General features: G+C 40.2%; 1 protein-coding gene across 3 annotated transcripts in view; it reads left to right on the plus strand.

The window, feature by feature from the left end:
* Positions 1-18,428, plus strand: part of OXR1 (oxidation resistance 1) — a 377,112-nt gene that overhangs the window by 315,948 nt on the left and 42,736 nt on the right. For all 3 annotated transcript variants that reach the window (XM_053243630.1, XM_053243631.1, XM_053243634.1), the window contains 4 exons: positions 299-406; positions 2,320-2,439; positions 3,547-3,699; positions 8,873-9,057. In XM_053243630.1, the coding sequence (XP_053099605.1) occupies positions 299-406; positions 2,320-2,439; positions 3,547-3,699; positions 8,873-9,057 (566 nt within the window). The remainder of the gene's footprint in view (positions 1-298; positions 407-2,319; positions 2,440-3,546; positions 3,700-8,872; positions 9,058-18,428) is intronic.

The raw sequence follows: 18,428 nt of genomic DNA on the forward strand, positions 1-18,428 counted from the left end.
CTTGGACCAAATCTTCAAGTGTTTGCTGACTTATGCATTTTGATGTGATTAAAATTCAGATTTTTTTTTGTTCTGAATAATATTTAATACTTTACTACTAAAATTTTGTATGTCTTTTCAAAGACTACTTCTCTGAATTCATTAACATTCTTGTGGCTTTTCTTATTTTGTTCTTCTTTTTAAACCTCTTAGAGTATTATATAGTAACATCTATTGTCATGCGCCCCCCCCCCCCCACCATCTGAAAGTAAATAGAACTTAAATACTATGAGCAAATGATACATATCTTCCTTTACAGGTCGAATCCAGAGATTCTCTCAATAGTATTGCCTTGAAATTCGATACCACACCAAATGAATTGGTTCAGTTAAACAAGCTGTTCTCCAGAGCAGTTGTTCCTGGACAGGTATTTTCTATCATATTACTTGTTTATGTATCGCTTCTCAACAGGGAGTTCACAAAGCAGAAGTGCAGCTGTATAACTTCGCTATTACATAATAAAAGGAATTGGAAGGTGATCCCAAAGGGGTTCACAATCTCAAAAAAATATAGGAGGGGCAGAATGAACAAAAAAGAACTATGCAGATGTTTTGGAAAGAAGCTAATTAATTATGTGATAATTAATTAATTAATTATGTGATAATTAATTATATGAGCCCCTGGTGGTAAAACTGCCGCCCTGTAACCAGAAGGTTACAAGTTCGATCCTGACCAGGGGTTCAAGGTTGACTCAGCCTTCCATCCTTCCGAGGTCGGTAAAATGAGTAACCAGAATGTTGGGGGGCAATATGCTAAATCATTGTAAACCACTTAGAGAGCTCCAGCTATAGAGCGGTATATAAATGTAAGTGCTATTGCTATTGCTATTGCTATTATGTGGACAGACTTTATGAGGACTGTTCCTGCACTCATGGTCCTGATTAGTACTGGTGGGGCTGGAGTTGAGAAAAACTATTGAGAGTATGGTAGACCTTCATGGAGTTGTCCTCTCACCTGGGTGCACTGCTACCATTAGCAAATTGATATCACATTCCTGACCCACATTATGAATCAGACTTTGGCTGAGACAGGCCATAAGGGGCCGACTTGCATTTGAGGTGCAACCAGGTCTGTCCTATGGTCTAAAAAGAGCAGCATTGAACATAGCCAGTCAGGCTGAGTAAGTCTTCTGAAGTCACCAGATAAAGGGGGTGGGAATATGTTTTTGCCAATCCATTAGCTGCCAAACCATTCTTGTACTTGCATGATGAGCCCCTGGTGGCGCAGTGGTAAAACTGCCGCCCTGTAACCAGAAGGTTACAAGTTCGATCCTGACCAAGGGCTCAAGGTTGACTCAGCCTTCCATCCTTCCGAGGTCGGTAAAATGAGTACCCAGAATGTTGGGGGGCAATATGCTAAATCATTGTAAACCGCTTAGAGAGCTTCCAGCTATAGAGCGGTATATAAATGTAAGTGCTATTGCTAGTGCTATTGCTATGATGCCAAAACTGAGGCCCGCTTTCATCCTAGCACTAGTGTTACCTATTCTTATATGCATCCAACTGCATGTGTAGCTAAGGCCTTTTTAATTGTAGCATGTATTCTGTAACATGGCCAGAATGAAATACTTTACTATGAGCCTAGGGTTATGCCCAAAGAACCATGGAGGGGAAATAGCTGCTACTGTTTGACATACACTTGTGCAAAACCTCAGGCAGTGCTGTAATAGATAGGTGACATAGCTTGTTCAAGAAGATGCGAAAGCAACAGAACACTGCAACAGAACACTGTAATCCCATGTGTAGCAAACTATGGGGACCTGAGATAATAGATTTAACGCTCTTATTGCACTCTTCCTCTGAGGAACTCAAGATGGTGTTCATGGTTTTTCCTATCCTCTTACTTTTTTCTTCACAACAAACCTGTGTGTGATGGGGTTAGAGAGAGTGACTGTCCCAGTGAGTTTCATGGCTGAGTAGGGATTTGAACCTCCTGGTCCAATATTCTAACCACTGCACCACCCTGTTGGGCTCAGACCTTTTAGGAATGTGGCCAGATATAATACTTATTATTTGTAGACCCCCTCAAACAGTAGGTATTGCTCAGTAGTTAAAAAGAACAAATTCTGACCACTGGTTTACCATATTAAAATAAAAACCATTTTATTTAGAATAGTTTCTATATAATTTATAAATATTTGTAATTCTCTACCCAATGTATGTGTGTAAGCGTTTTTGTCACTAGGCTTCTGTAAGCAATGTGTCCATTTAAACTGCATCAGAATCTTGGTGATTGAGCCTTCAATCAGTAGTGTGTCTTTGATTTTTTTTTTTTAAATAGATCTTATATGTTCCTGATCCAGACTATATTTCCAGTGTGGAGAGTTCTCCTTCCCTTAGTCCCATAAGTCCTTTATCACCTACTTCTTCAGAAGCAGAGGTTGAGAAGACAGCTGTAAGTGTAAGTAGATCTGTTTTGTTGCAAAAACGAACTTACAAATAATTTTCTTTCCAAGGTAGACAATATTTGAAAGGTAATGTATAGTTCCCATGGATTTGTCTGGTGCCAATGTCTCTTGAGGCTAAAAGCCATTTCAGAGAAAAACTTACCCAGATTGTTTGAAGAAGAGGGCGAAGTCATTGTCTTGAGAGAAACCTTGTGTTATGAATACATAGTTATTGCTTTATATTACTGTGAAGTCATTAAGGCAAAACTGTCTTTTACCTTGTTCAGTGCAGAGAGATTGTAAAAGAGTTTGCTTATGTTTGACAAAGATTTCAGTACAGAGTACATCATATGCTCCTTTGGATATACATCATACTCTGCCCTCACCTTTGACCATAAGAAGATGTATGTTTCTCTTGTTCTCTTAACTGCAGTGGCTCTGGCTTTTAGACACAAGTCAAGGTTAGGTTAAGTTGTATGCTTGGTATAATTTCCACTTTTATGCTTAACTTGCAGCATTTATTCTAGTTCACTTAGTAGTAATATATTAATATTGGAATCCTACTGCATTATTGGGAAAACATTACTTGAACAATGTTCAGCATTATCTAAGTCATTACATTTTAGAACTACAGGAGAACCCAGTTATTTGTGGGGGTTGTTCCACGTGGGGCAGGTAGCAAATCCACAAATAACAAGGCATTAAAGTGAATGTAAATTGGAGGGTTGGGTTCCCAAACTGTCCAAAATTGCCCCCAAAATGACAAAACAGACCAAATAAAATGCCCTACTGTGCTCCACTGTCCTTAAGGAGTCCAAATATGAACCCCAAGAATAGAAAATCATCTGAAAAATCATGCCCCCCCCCCAAGAATGAGCCATAAAATGGCTCCTGAATTCAAAATGGCAACCAGAAATTACCTCAGAGGTCCTTTCCAGCGACCCCCGACCTGCGGATATGTGAGTTCAACCTTTTTTCTGCCCGGTTTTTCCTGCATGTACCGAGGTCGGGTGTCCATTACCTGACTGCGGATATGCAAAACTGTGGGTGCTGGACCCGTGATTAACAAGGTTTTCCTGTACAGACTATTTTTGATACAATCTTCTGTTTGTCTTTTGTAGGATCCAGATGGACTACATTCAAAAGAAGCAACAGCTACATCAACTTACACATGTGTTCGGCCTGCAAGGGTGGTATCGTCCACATCAGAGGAGGAGGAGGCTTTTACAGAGAAATTTCTCAAAATTAATTGCAAATACATAACTAACGGCAAGGTACACAAAATTTTACTTTCTGTTCAAAACAGTGTTATGCTTGATTGTTTGAGTCTCTTTCATTTATTGCAGTGGAAACGAGTGCTAATAAATTACACCAATTAACATGTTGGTAACCTTAAAGCTATTGTCTTATAGCCCCATGTTCTGTACTTTACATTTTATTATTGCTATAGAATTGATTTCTGGTAGAACAGAAGTAATTCTCACTGCATATTGGAATGATATAAAGCAAGGAGACTGCCTGCGTATAGATTACCTCTTCCATTATTTCAGAGAACAAACTTCATTTGTATCCTGTCCTTCCTTCCAAGGAACTTGGCTTTTGTGTGCCTCTTTCTGATAGAACTGAACACCAGTCCAGTCTACGTCTGAGAATCCTTTCTCATATAGTGACAAGAGGAGTATAAAATTTCAAGTCAGCACTGCTGTGTATTGTGCTTTAAGAAAGAGGTCTGTTAAGTTTGCTGTATCATGCACATCTGAAAATTTTCTCAGCCTATCATGTCATGAGAACAGTACTTTGAGGATATCATTGGAACCATTAATCCAGTCCACACATTGGGAAATTGAAAGACGATGCCAGATGCAACTAGTTTTTCTATTAAAAATGGGATAATCCTACATAGCCTTCCAGACAGAACAGGAATGTGAGTGTCTGGGTAGACCCCAAATATCCTGCAGGGCCAAGTGTCAGACTCTGCCATCTTTCTTGAGTGAATCTCATTCAGTGGGATACTTTGAAGTATCTTTCTGAGTGAAGTTTGCAGAGGGCTTGTAACAATTTTCTGAGTGAAGTGTCAAAAGAAACAGACGTGTTCTGTGCTTTCAGGTTTTTCCTGGCTATTTTCAGCTCAGTCTATCTTACTGTCTCCTGACAATTGACTTTGCATCTTCTCTTCTTTTTCCAAGGCTGGTGAATGCCATGAGAGCCATTTTCGTGTGTGTGTGTGTGTGTGTGTGTGTGTGTGTGTGTGTTTTATGGTAAACTTAAAACAATTACGTTCAAGCTGAAGAGTGAAAACTACCGATCTTGGTTACTAGCCTTGACTAAAAAAATGAGAATCTTGTACAGTGGTCCCTCTAATTTTTTTCATCTCTGTGTGGAATGAGTTTTGTTCTGGGCGGCAGTATCAAGGCAGAGTGTGTGCACCAGCATTCAGAATGGGGCCTTCCTGATTCAACGTGAGCGGGATCTAAAATGAACTGAGCAGACATCCAAAAACTTGTGAGTGCAAGCATGTACACACACCTTAGAGGGAACAGTGATCCTGTACTTCTGTCTATCTGCAAACTACAGAGAGAGAAATAAGTCAGTTGGATGATCTTTTATATAAACCTTTTTAAAAGGCTGGCATATGGCCTGTATTTGCGCAATGTTTGGTAATGCCAGGATCTCATCTTTCAGTTGGCTCATTTCATTAGTAACTTTGACACATCTAGGTTTTTTTTGGAAGCCTTTCAGATCTGCATACAATGTGTACAGTATTCATCCTTATTCAACTAGGCTCTAATCAGTTTTATTTCTGTGAGAAATCCCCCACCACCTACAAGTGCCATGTTCACACTTTGCCGTAAAAGGCACAGTGCTCAGTAGTAATGGACTCCATGTAATATCTGTGAATACGTTTTTCTTCCTTCCTTATGTGCTGTTGGTTATATGAATACTGCGGATATTTATATACTGCTTTTCAACAGAAGTTCCCAAAGTGATTTACATAGATATAAACAGTCAAATAAATAAATAAGATGACTCCCTGTCCCCAGAGGGTTCACATAAGATAGGCACCAGCAACAGCCCCTGGAGGGATGCTGTGCTGGGGATGGATAGGGTTATCTCTGCCAAATCATGATGTGGCACCTTCAGGCTTGAGCTGCTTGTTGCTCTTGGGGCAGCCTTGAGCTTGCTGGACTGGTTGTATTGCCTGACCACATCTCTTCTTCTTTTGCTAATTCCTTCCTTCCTTTCCAGCAACAGCTAAGAGGTCTTTACTGAAAGTATTTTGATTTCAGACAGTGATTGACAGAGTTCAGCTGTGGAGCCTGTTTCCAGTGCCAGGGGTCAGACCTCGTTCACGTGAAGAAAATAAAGAGTGGCTTTGAATGAATGCAGAGGGCCTGTAACCATTTTTATCCAATAATGCATACAGTTAATTACACAGATAATTGTGTAATAGTACAGCACCTCATGGGAATGCTGGAATCTTGGAGTGAAATTACAAGTGCTCCCTTCTAAGGATCGCTTAGTCATGTTTTGTTTGTTGAGACATTTAATTTTTTTTAAGTGGCTTTGAAGACAGTAAGAAGAGGAACACCTCTTTTTAAACTAGCTAGACTTTTTCCCCCTTTGCCAAAGAATTTGAGAAATGGTCAATATTTGAAGTATAAGTACAGTTACCCTTGCTGAGCAAAGAGGCACCTTTTTTAAAAAAGTGGCGATTCTCTTTATTTAGCAGGGGAAGAGCAACTGGCCCTATCCAACCCCGGCTCAGTATCCCTCCAGTGGCTGTTGCTGGTGTCAACCTTTATGTTTATTTTTAGACTGTAAGCCCTTTGGGGATAGGCTGCCATCTTATGTATTTATTTACATCTATGTAAATGGCTTTGAGAACTTTATTTGATGAGCGGTATATAAATATTCATAGTAGTAGCCCAGCTGGATCAGGCCCAAGGCCTATCTGGTCCAGCATCCTGTTTCATACCGTGGCCCACCAGATGCCTCTGGGAAGCCCACAGGCTTATTCAACAGCACAAATAGGTTGCCTTTAGTTGCCCAACATTTATTTGGTTTGTTCTGAAAAGTTGCCTATTTAACAAAATGTTCTCCCTCAGGCTTCTCTTTCCAAGGATATATTGAAAATAATAATTTGAGCTGGCTATCTGTGGTCCATTTTACATCAGTCAAAACAAGAGAGTCTATCCAGTCTCCTTAACAAGTATTAATATTTATATCCAGTTAAGAGATCTTTCCTAAGATGAATTGACACATTTCATTCATTTATTGACTAATTGTGGTAACTTCTTCCATGATAATGGCATAAAAGAAAGGGAGAAGCAGTGTTTTTCTCTAAAAGTAGTGTTTCTACTTTTTTCTACTGTCTACCTTCAGGAAAACATGACTTTTCTGCCAAGATGGAACTTGCATATCAATTGGGGATCTAGAGTATGTTGAAGAGGAATCTGGGCCATCTTGAGCGCACATACCCTAAAGTTCATTCAGGACACTGGTCCAGGCCTATCAGATATCGCCTTTGCCTGTGTGATGTGATCAGTTTTCCTATATCTGCACACTGACTAGTAGTGGTGAGCAATCTGTCTTTCACAGAAACATGACCACCACTAGTGATAATATTTTAGAGCAGACAGGCCTCTGCACAATCACTCACTACTATGCATTGTTGATCTTCTTTTAGAAAATGTGTGTCTTCTTAGCAATGTGTTTTTAAAAATATATATGCATGTGTGAAGAATCAACTAATGTCCTACATAGTTCATCATTTAGCTTTTCAGACATATCTATGTCTTAAACTGAGCCTGGCATCTTGTTATAGGCACAAAATTGAACCGAAAGGGCATTCTTTACCCTTGGGGCAGCAACTTGCCTCATCTGCCACATAGAAAACGTTGTATGCTGCCCTGAGTTCCTTGGAAGAAGTGGTGGGATACAAACTTTATTAGTAGTGTTAATAAAACATTGTTTACTACAGAGAGCTAATGCTTTCAAGGGCACACAATCTACACTCAGAAAGTGCTTAGGAGGTAGAATATTTGTAGTTGGCCACATTTCCCTGCTAGCTCATGAGTGGCCTGTATACATACCTATTTTTTTCATGGCTTGCATTAACCTGTTGCACTAATAATTCAATAAGTAGAAAATTTATAGCAGGTTTCAAACTCTCTGTTTTATAGTTTAGGTTACCGGACAAAATACAGAGTGCTAGTTATAAAGTGCTAGTTAGGCCTAAAGGCCTAAACGGCTTAGGCCCTGGGTATTTAAGAGATCGTCTTCTTCACTACGAGCCCCACTGCCCATTGAGGTCATCTGAAGAGGTCCGTCTCCAGTTACCGCCAACTCGTTTGGTGGCTACACAGAGACGGGCCTTCTTGGTTGCTCCCATGAGATTGTGGAATGCGCTCCCTGCTGAGATGTGATCCTCCCCATCCCTGACTATTTAAAAAAAACACCTGAAAACCCATCTTTTCATCGAAGCTTTCTCAGCTTCCTAAATTTTTAGGTTTTCATTTCTGGTTTATTTTTAAATTCTTAAATTGTTTTTAGTTTTTGTATGTGTTTTTAACTTGTTTTATGCTATTGTTAACCACCCAGAGACGATAGTTTGGGGCGGTGTATAAATTTGATAGCTAGATAAATAAATAAATAGTTTGATTTCCTAAGTGCTCTGACTTGTGTAATCACTATGATGTATTTGAGTTAGATTATTGTACCATTGCAAGCAGGTACCATATGTTGAAAATATTTTTCAATGCATATCATGGAACAGTGCTATGTTAAACATTCCTTTGTGCTGAAGGAGACTTAATGTTTTCAAGGAGCTGTTGGCAGTATGGTGGTTGTCAAAAAACCCTTTGATTTTTTTTTAACCAACCTGATAATTTCAGATTACATTCATTCAGTATATAAAAACTGGTTCTGTCACCATGTCTCTATACCATTTTATTCATATTTTTAAAAAGCAGAGGCAAATGGCTCTTACGATTCTTTTTTCTTACCCTTTGAGCTACATTTCAGGTGGACACAATGACAGCAAAACATTCATATTAATGCAGTGATTTTATAAGCTTGATGAAATGCTCTTGTCTAGCTGGGACAGAATCTCCTTGCTAATTGCTAAGCATGTCAAATGAAACTCTTGCCTTACTCTGGGAACTTGTAAAGCAAGTTATAGTTGTTGTTTTCTTTTTTCTTTTTCTGAACAGTGATTGCTAAGTATTGGTATGGGAATCTATTTGCTAGGGAAAAGTGTTTTCCCTTTGATGGCAAGTGCTCCAAGGGATGACTGTGGAATCTTATATAGTTTGCAGGAATGTAGAGTTTGCTAGGTAACCTTAAGCATAAGCGTTGAGTGTTCATAATGCTAGTACTCATAGAAATTGTTTGAAAAGAGTTGGCTAACCTGGAAAAAAAGTTTGATAACCTTTCTTCTTATCTTAGGGAACAGTCAACGGTGTGCTGCTAGTGACGCCAAATAATATAATGTTTGATCCACATAAAACTGATCCATTGGTTCAAGAGAATGGCTGTGAAGACTATGGCATCATGTGTCCAATGGAAGAAGTGATGTCAGCTGCTATGTATAAAGAAATTGTAGATGGCAAAATAAAGGATTCATTACCCATGTAAGATAGATTAGTATATATAAATTTTGCACTAAACTCCATGGCAGCAGTATTGTTACAATAATTATATTATTCCCTTTCTTACTCCAACTCAAGAGACAGGTGCATACATGACTGTTTTCTACTTTCTTCTTCATGTTCTATGGATTTCTTTTGAACTTTTAGCACTGCCTTCTCTTTATCTTTTCATCTTTTTATAAATATAGTCTCCACATATTTTTCAAAAGACAAAGCAAAATGTACATATGGAGGTTAACAAAACTAAAATAATTAAAACCAATAAATAAAATAGATAGATGAAGAACATTAATGTAATAACATTAGTGTCATATGTGTAATTAAGAGCAAGTTATGGATCAATGATGAATAAGGCATGACGTGATGAACACTTTGAAAAGTGAAACTACAGAACTGAGTAAGCTATGTGAGGAGCTAAAATCACAAAGTTTTATTGTACACAATTCTGTAGTTTTTGGACTGCTGTGAATCTATCAAGATCTCTGGCAAACCCGGTGAATGGACCCCAGGTAAGAAGAAAGGCCTCTGGTTTTGCTCTGTCCATGCTAAATTAACTTGGTACATCATGTCAGCAATGAGAAAATCCCACACTTTGGAATGGAGGCCTGCCTTCTCCCTCTTTGAATCATTCATCTGTTTTTAAAAAGACAATATTTGTTCAATTTTGCTTTACATCCAGGAGCATTAAATTTTAATGTTTTTTAAAAAGGTAATTGCTGCAGAACAGTTATCTTTTATCTGTTTAATACTTCTAACAACGACTCTTATACAGAGATGGCAATGGGCCCCCCCTCCTTGCCCCAAGAAAGTGTTTTGGCTTGTTTGCACTGTCAAAAACATGCTGTTGTGCAAGTGCAAGGACATTGTGCAAAGAAACATTTGTTCCAAACTAGTTCTTGCACTAGCAGAAAAACAAGTTGCACATCATGTTGCACAGTCCTTCATGTGTCGCAGAGAAGGTCTTTCAGTAGTGGTTGTACAACATTGCAGAGCATCACAACTTCATGCAGCTCTCCAGTGTACCAACTTCTCTCATTGTGCTGGCACACTAGTTTGGATGTTGGTCAGTGTTCCTAAGTTTGCTTCTTCCAGTAAGCGAAAAGATTTGAGGTGAAGACCACCTCAATTCAGGTGGAGCTTAAGTAATTAAAATATTTTCTGTGCAGGAAGTATTGTTATCTAATATCAAAGCTTTCAGAAAGTCATTTTAGACCAATTTGTATAAAAGGTTTTGACCAGTTTTTCATGTTGGTACATCATAAATAACTCTAACATTAGTCTTGAAAAAAACCACAAAGTAAAACACAAGCTGGTTTTGCACATAGATAACTATATAACATATTGATCTGGTTCATGATCCATTGAATCCATTAGAAATGGAGTTCTGCGCCTGCACTGAAGCCTATTGCTGTGGACCACCATAGCTACTCTTGGTGCTTGTGCCTCACCCCATGTGACCATGTGGCTGTTTAAAGAGGGAGGAAGCACCAGTACTTTAGTTCCTTTGTGACCACTGTAGTGATTGGTTCCTTGGTCATGTGGCTCCTTTGTACTTGTTCCTTTTCCATAGTGAGTTATAGAAATAAAAATAATTATCGGACTGATTTATTGGCTTCTAGACCTTGGATTGCTTAAGATTGCTTACATTTTGACTAGAAGCCACCTAATGGCACAGTGGAGAAATGACTTGATTAGCAAGCCAGAGGTTGCCGGTTCAAATCCTCGCTGGTATGTTTCCCAGACTATGGGAAACACCTATATCGGGCAGCAGTAATATAGACAGATGCTGAAAGGCATCATCTCATACTGCACGGGAGATGTCAATGGTAAACCCCTCCTGTATTCTACCGAAGACAACCACAGAGCTCTGTGTTCGCCAGGTATCAACACTGATTTGAGGGGACACTTTACCTTTTATGTTTTGACTAGTTAACAGACTAACTTAGGTGACAGATTGTACAGATAACTTGGCTAACCACTAACAGAACGCTGATGACAGCTATGGATAACCCTAAATGGTCAGGCAATAAAATGGATTTTAAAACATTTTAAAAGATGTACTGAGTGTAATGCTAAGTTGCCCTTTCAGAATGGGCACGTCTTGTGCTTAATATGCCTTGGAGAAGCCCACAATACTTCTTCATGTAAAGTTTGCCAATCTTGCTCAAAGCAAACTCCTAATAGGGAGCTTCATCTTCATCTACTCTTTATAACAATGTCTTGAGTCCCCTGGGTCCATCTAAGGAGGGGGCAAAATTGCCTTCTAAACCATCTGGCTTGTGGGCTGAGGCTTCGGCCCAGTCTAAACCCTCGAGGCCTGTGTTTTAAGTCTTCCAAACTGCCAAAGAGGCATGAAGACAAAATGGTGGAAGTGTCAGAGCCCAACAAAAAGAAGAGAGCATCGGAATTGGGAGATATTCCTCCGTTATAAATAACGTCAGTGACAAGACCGCCAACACCCAGCTCTTTGACTCCGGGATTGTCGAAATTGACGCAGGCAGTCTTGACTTTGGCAGCGAACAAATTGGCTTTGAGGTTGACTTCGACAGCATTGACATCGAGAGAGTCAACTTTGTAGTTGATGCATTCAGCTACTGTTTTGCCTCCAACATCGAGGCCTTTGACACCAAGACTACCAACCCCCTTGGTACTGAGGTCTGTGTCAGTGCCAAGAGCAGCTTCTTTTCCTTCGGCACCAACTCCAATGAAATCTCCGATGGTGAGAGGGCTACCCTTGACACTCAACATGCTGATTTTGATAGAGATCGTGACTCCATGTTGTCAGGTACTGATCACTTTCGAGATCGAGGAGGCTGGAGCTTTGGACCCCAACACAGCACAAATTTTACTTTATTGCAATGACATCTAAGCAAACTCAAATGACAGTGAGACAATATACATCAGCTGCTATACAGACTGATCCTCTGGAGCCTGCAGTTCCAATTCCTCAGGAACTACCTGCACAGGAGCATGAGATAGATTCCTTGCCAGCACCTTCTGGGAGTCTTCATGGCTCTTCTGATTTTGAGTCAGATACAGAGACAGTTGATCCAGATCCCTCGCCAGATGGTGCAGCACGTTCACATGTGTCCCCGAAGGAGGAAATGAAGGCTTACCTATTCAGTTAAAAGATAAGGCGGAGGCACTGGGAATTAATCTAAGAACACAACAGCTACTATTGATGACCCCTTGTACAATTTTACGGCCAAGGCAATGTCAGTGCAACCAAGTCGCCTTACTACTTCTGCCAGTGATTTCAAAGGCAGAACAGTGCGCATGGTAAGTGCCACATACTTCCACATCTACGTTAAAGAGATTGGAAGGCCTTTACAGAGTGCAAGAGGCTGAAAATACATATTTGTTAAAACACCCAGTACCTAATTCTCTTGTTGTAGACTGTGCTACCTCATTCAGATCGGACGGGCAACACACGACTCCTGTAGATAAAGAGGGCAGAAAGTTGGATATACTTGGGAGGAAATCTACTCCACTGCCTACTTATCAGTTAAAATAGCCAATTACTCAGCCTGTATGGCTAAAGACAATAATTGTCTCTGGGATATCTTGGAGCAGGAAATTGACAAACTTACTCTGGAGGAGTTCAAAGCGTGTTTCAGGAAGACCATGATAAAATCAGCAGCTGTGATGCCGCAACAACTAAGTATGACTAAGCACCTGGCTGAATCTTGAGTCCAGGACAATGACCACATCAATCTCATTAAGGTGCGGCTCAGATTGGCCTCCCTTCAGTATAACATGAAAGATAAAATAGAAGGGCTCTCATCTGATGGAAAGAGTTTGTTCTCAGAACAGATTGACTCAACCATGGAAAAACTTAAAGTTGAAATTTACGGCAAAAACTTTTATGTCGGCACCCACATCCTCCTATACTTCAAAACTCAAACCTTATAATAGGCCACATTCCAGACTGCAGGATTGCAGAGATTTCAAAAAGTCTTTCCAACCATACAATAAAAAGCATTACCAATCAAAGAACAAAAAACAATCAGGGCCAGCGTAATAAACAGGTGGAGGCTCAGAAGTAGCACCTTCTGAGGTCAACAGCCCATCGCACCATTTATCAACAGAGGACTCAAGCCCAGTTCAAACATCAGCCTACCCCAACAACATAGCTTTGAGTGTAACTGTCTGTCTGCAACACCTATTGGCTCCAGTAACATCTTCAGCCATCAACGACATCAGATTGGCCAGCCATGCCCATGTATGGCACCACATAACATCAGATCGATGGGTGTTGAAGATAGTTTCTTCAGGCCACACCAAAGCATGTCCAGTGTACAAAGGAGTGTGTTTTACATGGGCAACTCCAGCCATACAGAAGAAGGCGCAGGAGTTGTTGAACAAGAAAACTGTTGACACGGTGCAGTGGTCACAGAGGCAGGAGAGATTCTACTCTCGCTACTTTCAAATCCCCCAAAGGGATGGTAGAATATGACCTACAATGGACCTGAGACATCTGAATAAGTTTGTACATGTGCAGAAGTATCGAATGATGACATTGCAGGATATTCTGCCACTTCTACATCAGGAGCGATGTCTTGCAACGTTAGACCTGCAGGCTGCTTATTTTCACATAGGGATCAGGACATCGTACCAAAAATATCTCAGATTCACAGTGAGCAACTCAATTTACTAATATCGAATGCTACCATTTGGAGTCTGCACTGCCCCTTTGGTTTTCATAAAGTGCATGGTGGTGGTTGTGGCACACTTTGGGACCAGGGGATTGGCAATTTACCCTTACTTAGACAATTGGCTACTGACATTAAAGAAACAGAGGATTACTTTCTCAGATAAGATTCTTGTTGCAACTTGTCCAAGTCTTCGGGACAGAGGTCAACTGGAAAAAATCTCATTTGAATCCGGTAACATCAATCTCCTACATATGAGCTATCCTGGATGCACAGAGGGGGAGGGCCTACTTACCACAGGAAAAGTTTTAAGCCATATCTGAGCTTATGTATCCGTTCCAGTCGAACGCGACACAACACGCAAGGCAGGTTCAATGCCTCCTAGGGCTCATGGCCTATTGCAAAATTATGGTTCACTACACATGCATGAAAATTAGGGAAGTAGAAGTTCATATCCATTTCCTGTTTAAATGTGGACAGCCCCCCAAAATACTTGAGCATTCTACCACAAATCCTCCAGTCCTTGGGTTGATGGACTCACAAAGAGAAACTGCTACAAGGTGTCCCATTTCCACTGGAATATTACATGGTGTGGATGACAACGAACACCTCAATGTTGGGCTGGGGAGGTCACTGCAATGGCGGTACAGTACAGGAACAGTGGAGCTACCAGCAGAGACAGCTGCACATCAGTTTCTTGGAGTTCCTGGCAGTGTTTTAAGCTATGAAAGCGTTTCTCCCCATGTTCAACAGTGCAGTTACAGTTAGACAATACAACAGTGATTGCCTATCCAAACAGGCAAGTGGGGGCAGTGTCCAGGTTGCTGTGTGTGTTGAGCGTTCAGATTAGGCACTAGTGCATCAGAAGCAGTGTCACTCCTAAGGCCATACATATAAAGGGGATGGATAATGTTCTTGCCAATGATCTGAGTCACTCATTTACCAGGGAAGAGAGACATGAGTGGGAATTAAGCTACAAGTACATGATCCCTATACTCAGGGCATGTGGATACCCCAAAATAGACTTATTCTCAATGGGTTGGAATACCAAGTGTACAACGTATTTCTCAAGAATGGGTCACGACCTGCAGTCGATAAGGGATATGTTCCAAATAGACTGGTTCCAACACCTGTTATACATGTATCCACCTAGTAGCAGAGGGTAGTAGCAAGATCTTATTTTTTAAATAAGATCTTGCTTAACCAGAGGAAGACCAACTAGGAAAAATTATGCAAGGAAATGGAAGCAGTACTGTTGCTATACGGCTTTGATTCGCTTCTGCCTTTTGAAAGGTACAGTTCACCAGATCCTGCTATATCTGTCTATACTTAAGATCTCCCTGCTATCTAACGTCTCCATTAAAGTACACTTGGCAACTATCTCCGCTAAGCACATAGGCTGGGATGAGAAGACAGTGTTCTCCCACGTCAGCTGCAAGAGCTTCTTGAAAGGTCTCACCAACCTGTATCGGCTGGTTCGACAGCCACTGGAGCAGTGGAGTATATATTTGGTCCTTTCTGCTCTAACAGTCACCCCATTTGAGCCTCAGGCTACTGTGAACCTGAAACATGTCTTCCTTAAGACTGCCTTTTTAGTGGTAATTACAACCGCCTGCAGGATGAGCGAGCTGACAGCCTTGAGAATGGACATACCGTCTGGATAGAAGGTTTTACTATGCCCTGACATCACATTCTTGCCAAAGGTTGTGACAGATTTCCACATAAACCAAGATATCATGCTACCCATCATCTTTAGCAGCCCAACTACTTCTCTTGAGAAGGTCCTGCATTCCCTGTATGGCAGGAGGACACTTCTATTCTACCTGTCAAGAACAAAGGCAATTAGAAAGCCAAAGAGACTGTTTATATCCTATAAAGGAAAAACACAAGGCCAGGCTTCATCCAGGCAAAGGTTATCCCACTGGCTGGTAGAATATATCCTCATGACTTAAAAGTTGCTGAAAGTGCAGCCGCCAAAATCCATAAAGTGCCCTCAACTAGGGCATAGGGCATTTCAGCAGCTCATCTGTTGGGCATATCATTCAAGGACATCTGTAAGGCTGCAACCTGGTTCTGAATTGCCCTTCATAAAGCACTATGCCATTGACTTGAGCTCTGCAGTGGAGGTGAATTTTGGGAGAGGAGTTCTTAAAAGGGTGTTATGGTGACTACTGCTCCTGCCTCCTAAAGGAGTTAACTAAACACCCATTTCTAATGGATTCAATGGATCACGAACCAGATAAACAGGTTGCTCACCTGTAACTGATAATCTGGTAGTGATCTGTTGACATCCAGTAGACTACTCCCCTCAGCAGTAGTGTACAATTCTACATCATAGAACTCACCTGCTACAACAAAGATGATCGCCTGCTCCAGCGGTCGTCCAGGAACTGAAGTACTGGAACTTCACCCCACCTTAAATAGCCACATGGTCACATGGGGTGGGTTGCAATTGCCTGGAGGTTGTCCTGGAGGAACTGTGGTAGTCCACACCAATAAGCTGCAGCGCAGGCACAGAACCCCATTTCTAATGGATGTCAATGATCACTACCAGATCATCAGTTACAGTTGAGCAACCTGTTTTTCATAGTGAGCTCAGCATGTGAAAATAATATTATATAACTGTCTTCTTTTATTAAGCCATGTTAGTCTCTTAAATGTGCTTAAATGTTGCTATTCTCTTTGTAGTTGTCTTAGGGATCGTGACCCAGACAGTTTTTGCAGTTTCTTGAAAGAAAATTTTGAAGTTGGGATGTTGTAATATTTTACATCCCCATATTTGCACTGAGCTGTATATAAGTTTTACACCCTGGGAATAAGACATGATTGACTTGCTTATTTCAAGCATACATATGACTGTTGTTTTGAGAATGTAATTTGAAAAGCAAATGTGATAGTGTGTGCCCTCCCCCCGCATCTTTTCCTTTCAACCTGCTGTCTAAGAATAGAAAGAGTTGTTGCCTTCTGTTTAAGCTTTCTGGTTATCCCTTCATGCCATTGTTTAAATTTGTGTATTTTTATAAGTGTGCCATATCCCACTTGTTAGCTATATGGATTTAGCTGTTCTGGATTAGTCAAATATCCCCCACATTTGTGAAGATTATTTTGACACTGACGTCAGCAGTGTTTTGTGCTTCAGTATTCAACTCTTGTGCCAGTCTTCTTGTGCTGTCAATTCATCGCAAAGTTACTATTAGTGTGGCTGTTGTTTGATTTCTCCCTCCAGTAGAATACCTAAGGTTACTTCATTCTGTTATAGTACAGTATGTATACTATCCTTATTCTGCACCTTCATGCATCATATAGATGTTTGAGAAAAGGCACTTGATTGTTCTACTAGTGCAATGTTAGAAAACATAATATTATTCGGGTTAAATGCGCTCTCTCCTGAAGTTAGGAGGGACTCTAGATTGCCAATTTACAAAAAGACTTAATCTCTACAAGATATACTAAAAACTAATGGCTAGTACTTGCACAAGAAGATTGCATAGCTGTTCTAAATCACAGAAATCTTTAAAAAGGCATTACTGCACAAAAGTTGCAATCAAAGCATATGAGGTGTGTCACAATTCGTTTGCAGTAGCACAGCACTCCAGATTTAGTGGAAGTAGTTTAATGTAGCAGCCTCGTACTAGTGTAACATCCTTGCACAAGCACTATGTTAATCAGCATGTCAGCCAGTTTAGTGCAAAATTGAAGGAGTGCAGTCCTAGAGCTCAGTAACTATATATCCCCTAATTACTACTTATGTAGGAAGTTTGATGCAGACTAATTTCTGTGGGCAGTGTAGACTTGCTGCCTGGCACAAATATTTTGACTTGAAATACTTATAGGAATCTTGGTCAAAGCATAGAGAGAGTTATCAAATGCCTTAGAGATGCACAAGAAAAGCATCATGGGAAGTAACTACTTAATATATTGGGTATTGACACCTGTTGCAGTCCAGTTGCTACAACTGCTTGGGTTTCTAAATTTTTATAATTTGCTGTAGCATTTGATATGCAGATATATTTTTGAGTGCCTAGTGAATAATGTTGTTAAATGAATAAAAGGACATTTTCGAGGAAATTGTAGGGTTCAGTGACTTCTATAGGGATGTTCTTCTGTGCAACTTTAGATCTCTTGGCACAGTTCACACGTACAGATGATGAGAATGTGGCAAATATGCTCATGCTCTTCTCTCCCCTGTGCACACAATTTGAGGCTTCGACTGTCAGTTTGTAGCAACCTGCAGTTTCCAGTTATGTCTGAATGCTCTTTCTTATTTATGGTTAAAGGAAAAAATTGCATATAACAAAAATTAAAATATTTTGCTATGAAATCAACCACACTTCTTGCATGCTTGCTGCTGAGAGCTTTTGAAAAAAGCAGATCTTTTTAGCCAGAATTAAAGATACCAATACCATGATGTTTTTCAGAGAATTTAATGGCACTCTTTGGGGTTGTGATGGATGAAAAGGACTGGAATCTGTTTCTGCAAACAGTTTTTAATTGGCCTTCTGAACATTATTGTACTGTTTCTTTCTTCTTTTATGCTAGTTTCATTTTCTTTAAGGTGGTAATAATTTGTTTGTTTTTTACTCTTGAAAGTTAATCAGGAAACATGATTTTACATTTTTAAAGTGAGACCAAAACTTTATATTTCCTATCCTATTCATAATTCAGCTTTACAACACCTTTTGGTAAAAGTCAACCTTGGGG

Source organism: Hemicordylus capensis, chromosome 4 (assembly GCF_027244095.1).
Source record: "Hemicordylus capensis ecotype Gifberg chromosome 4, rHemCap1.1.pri, whole genome shotgun sequence".
NCBI lineage: Eukaryota > Metazoa > Chordata > Lepidosauria > Squamata > Cordylidae > Hemicordylus > Hemicordylus capensis.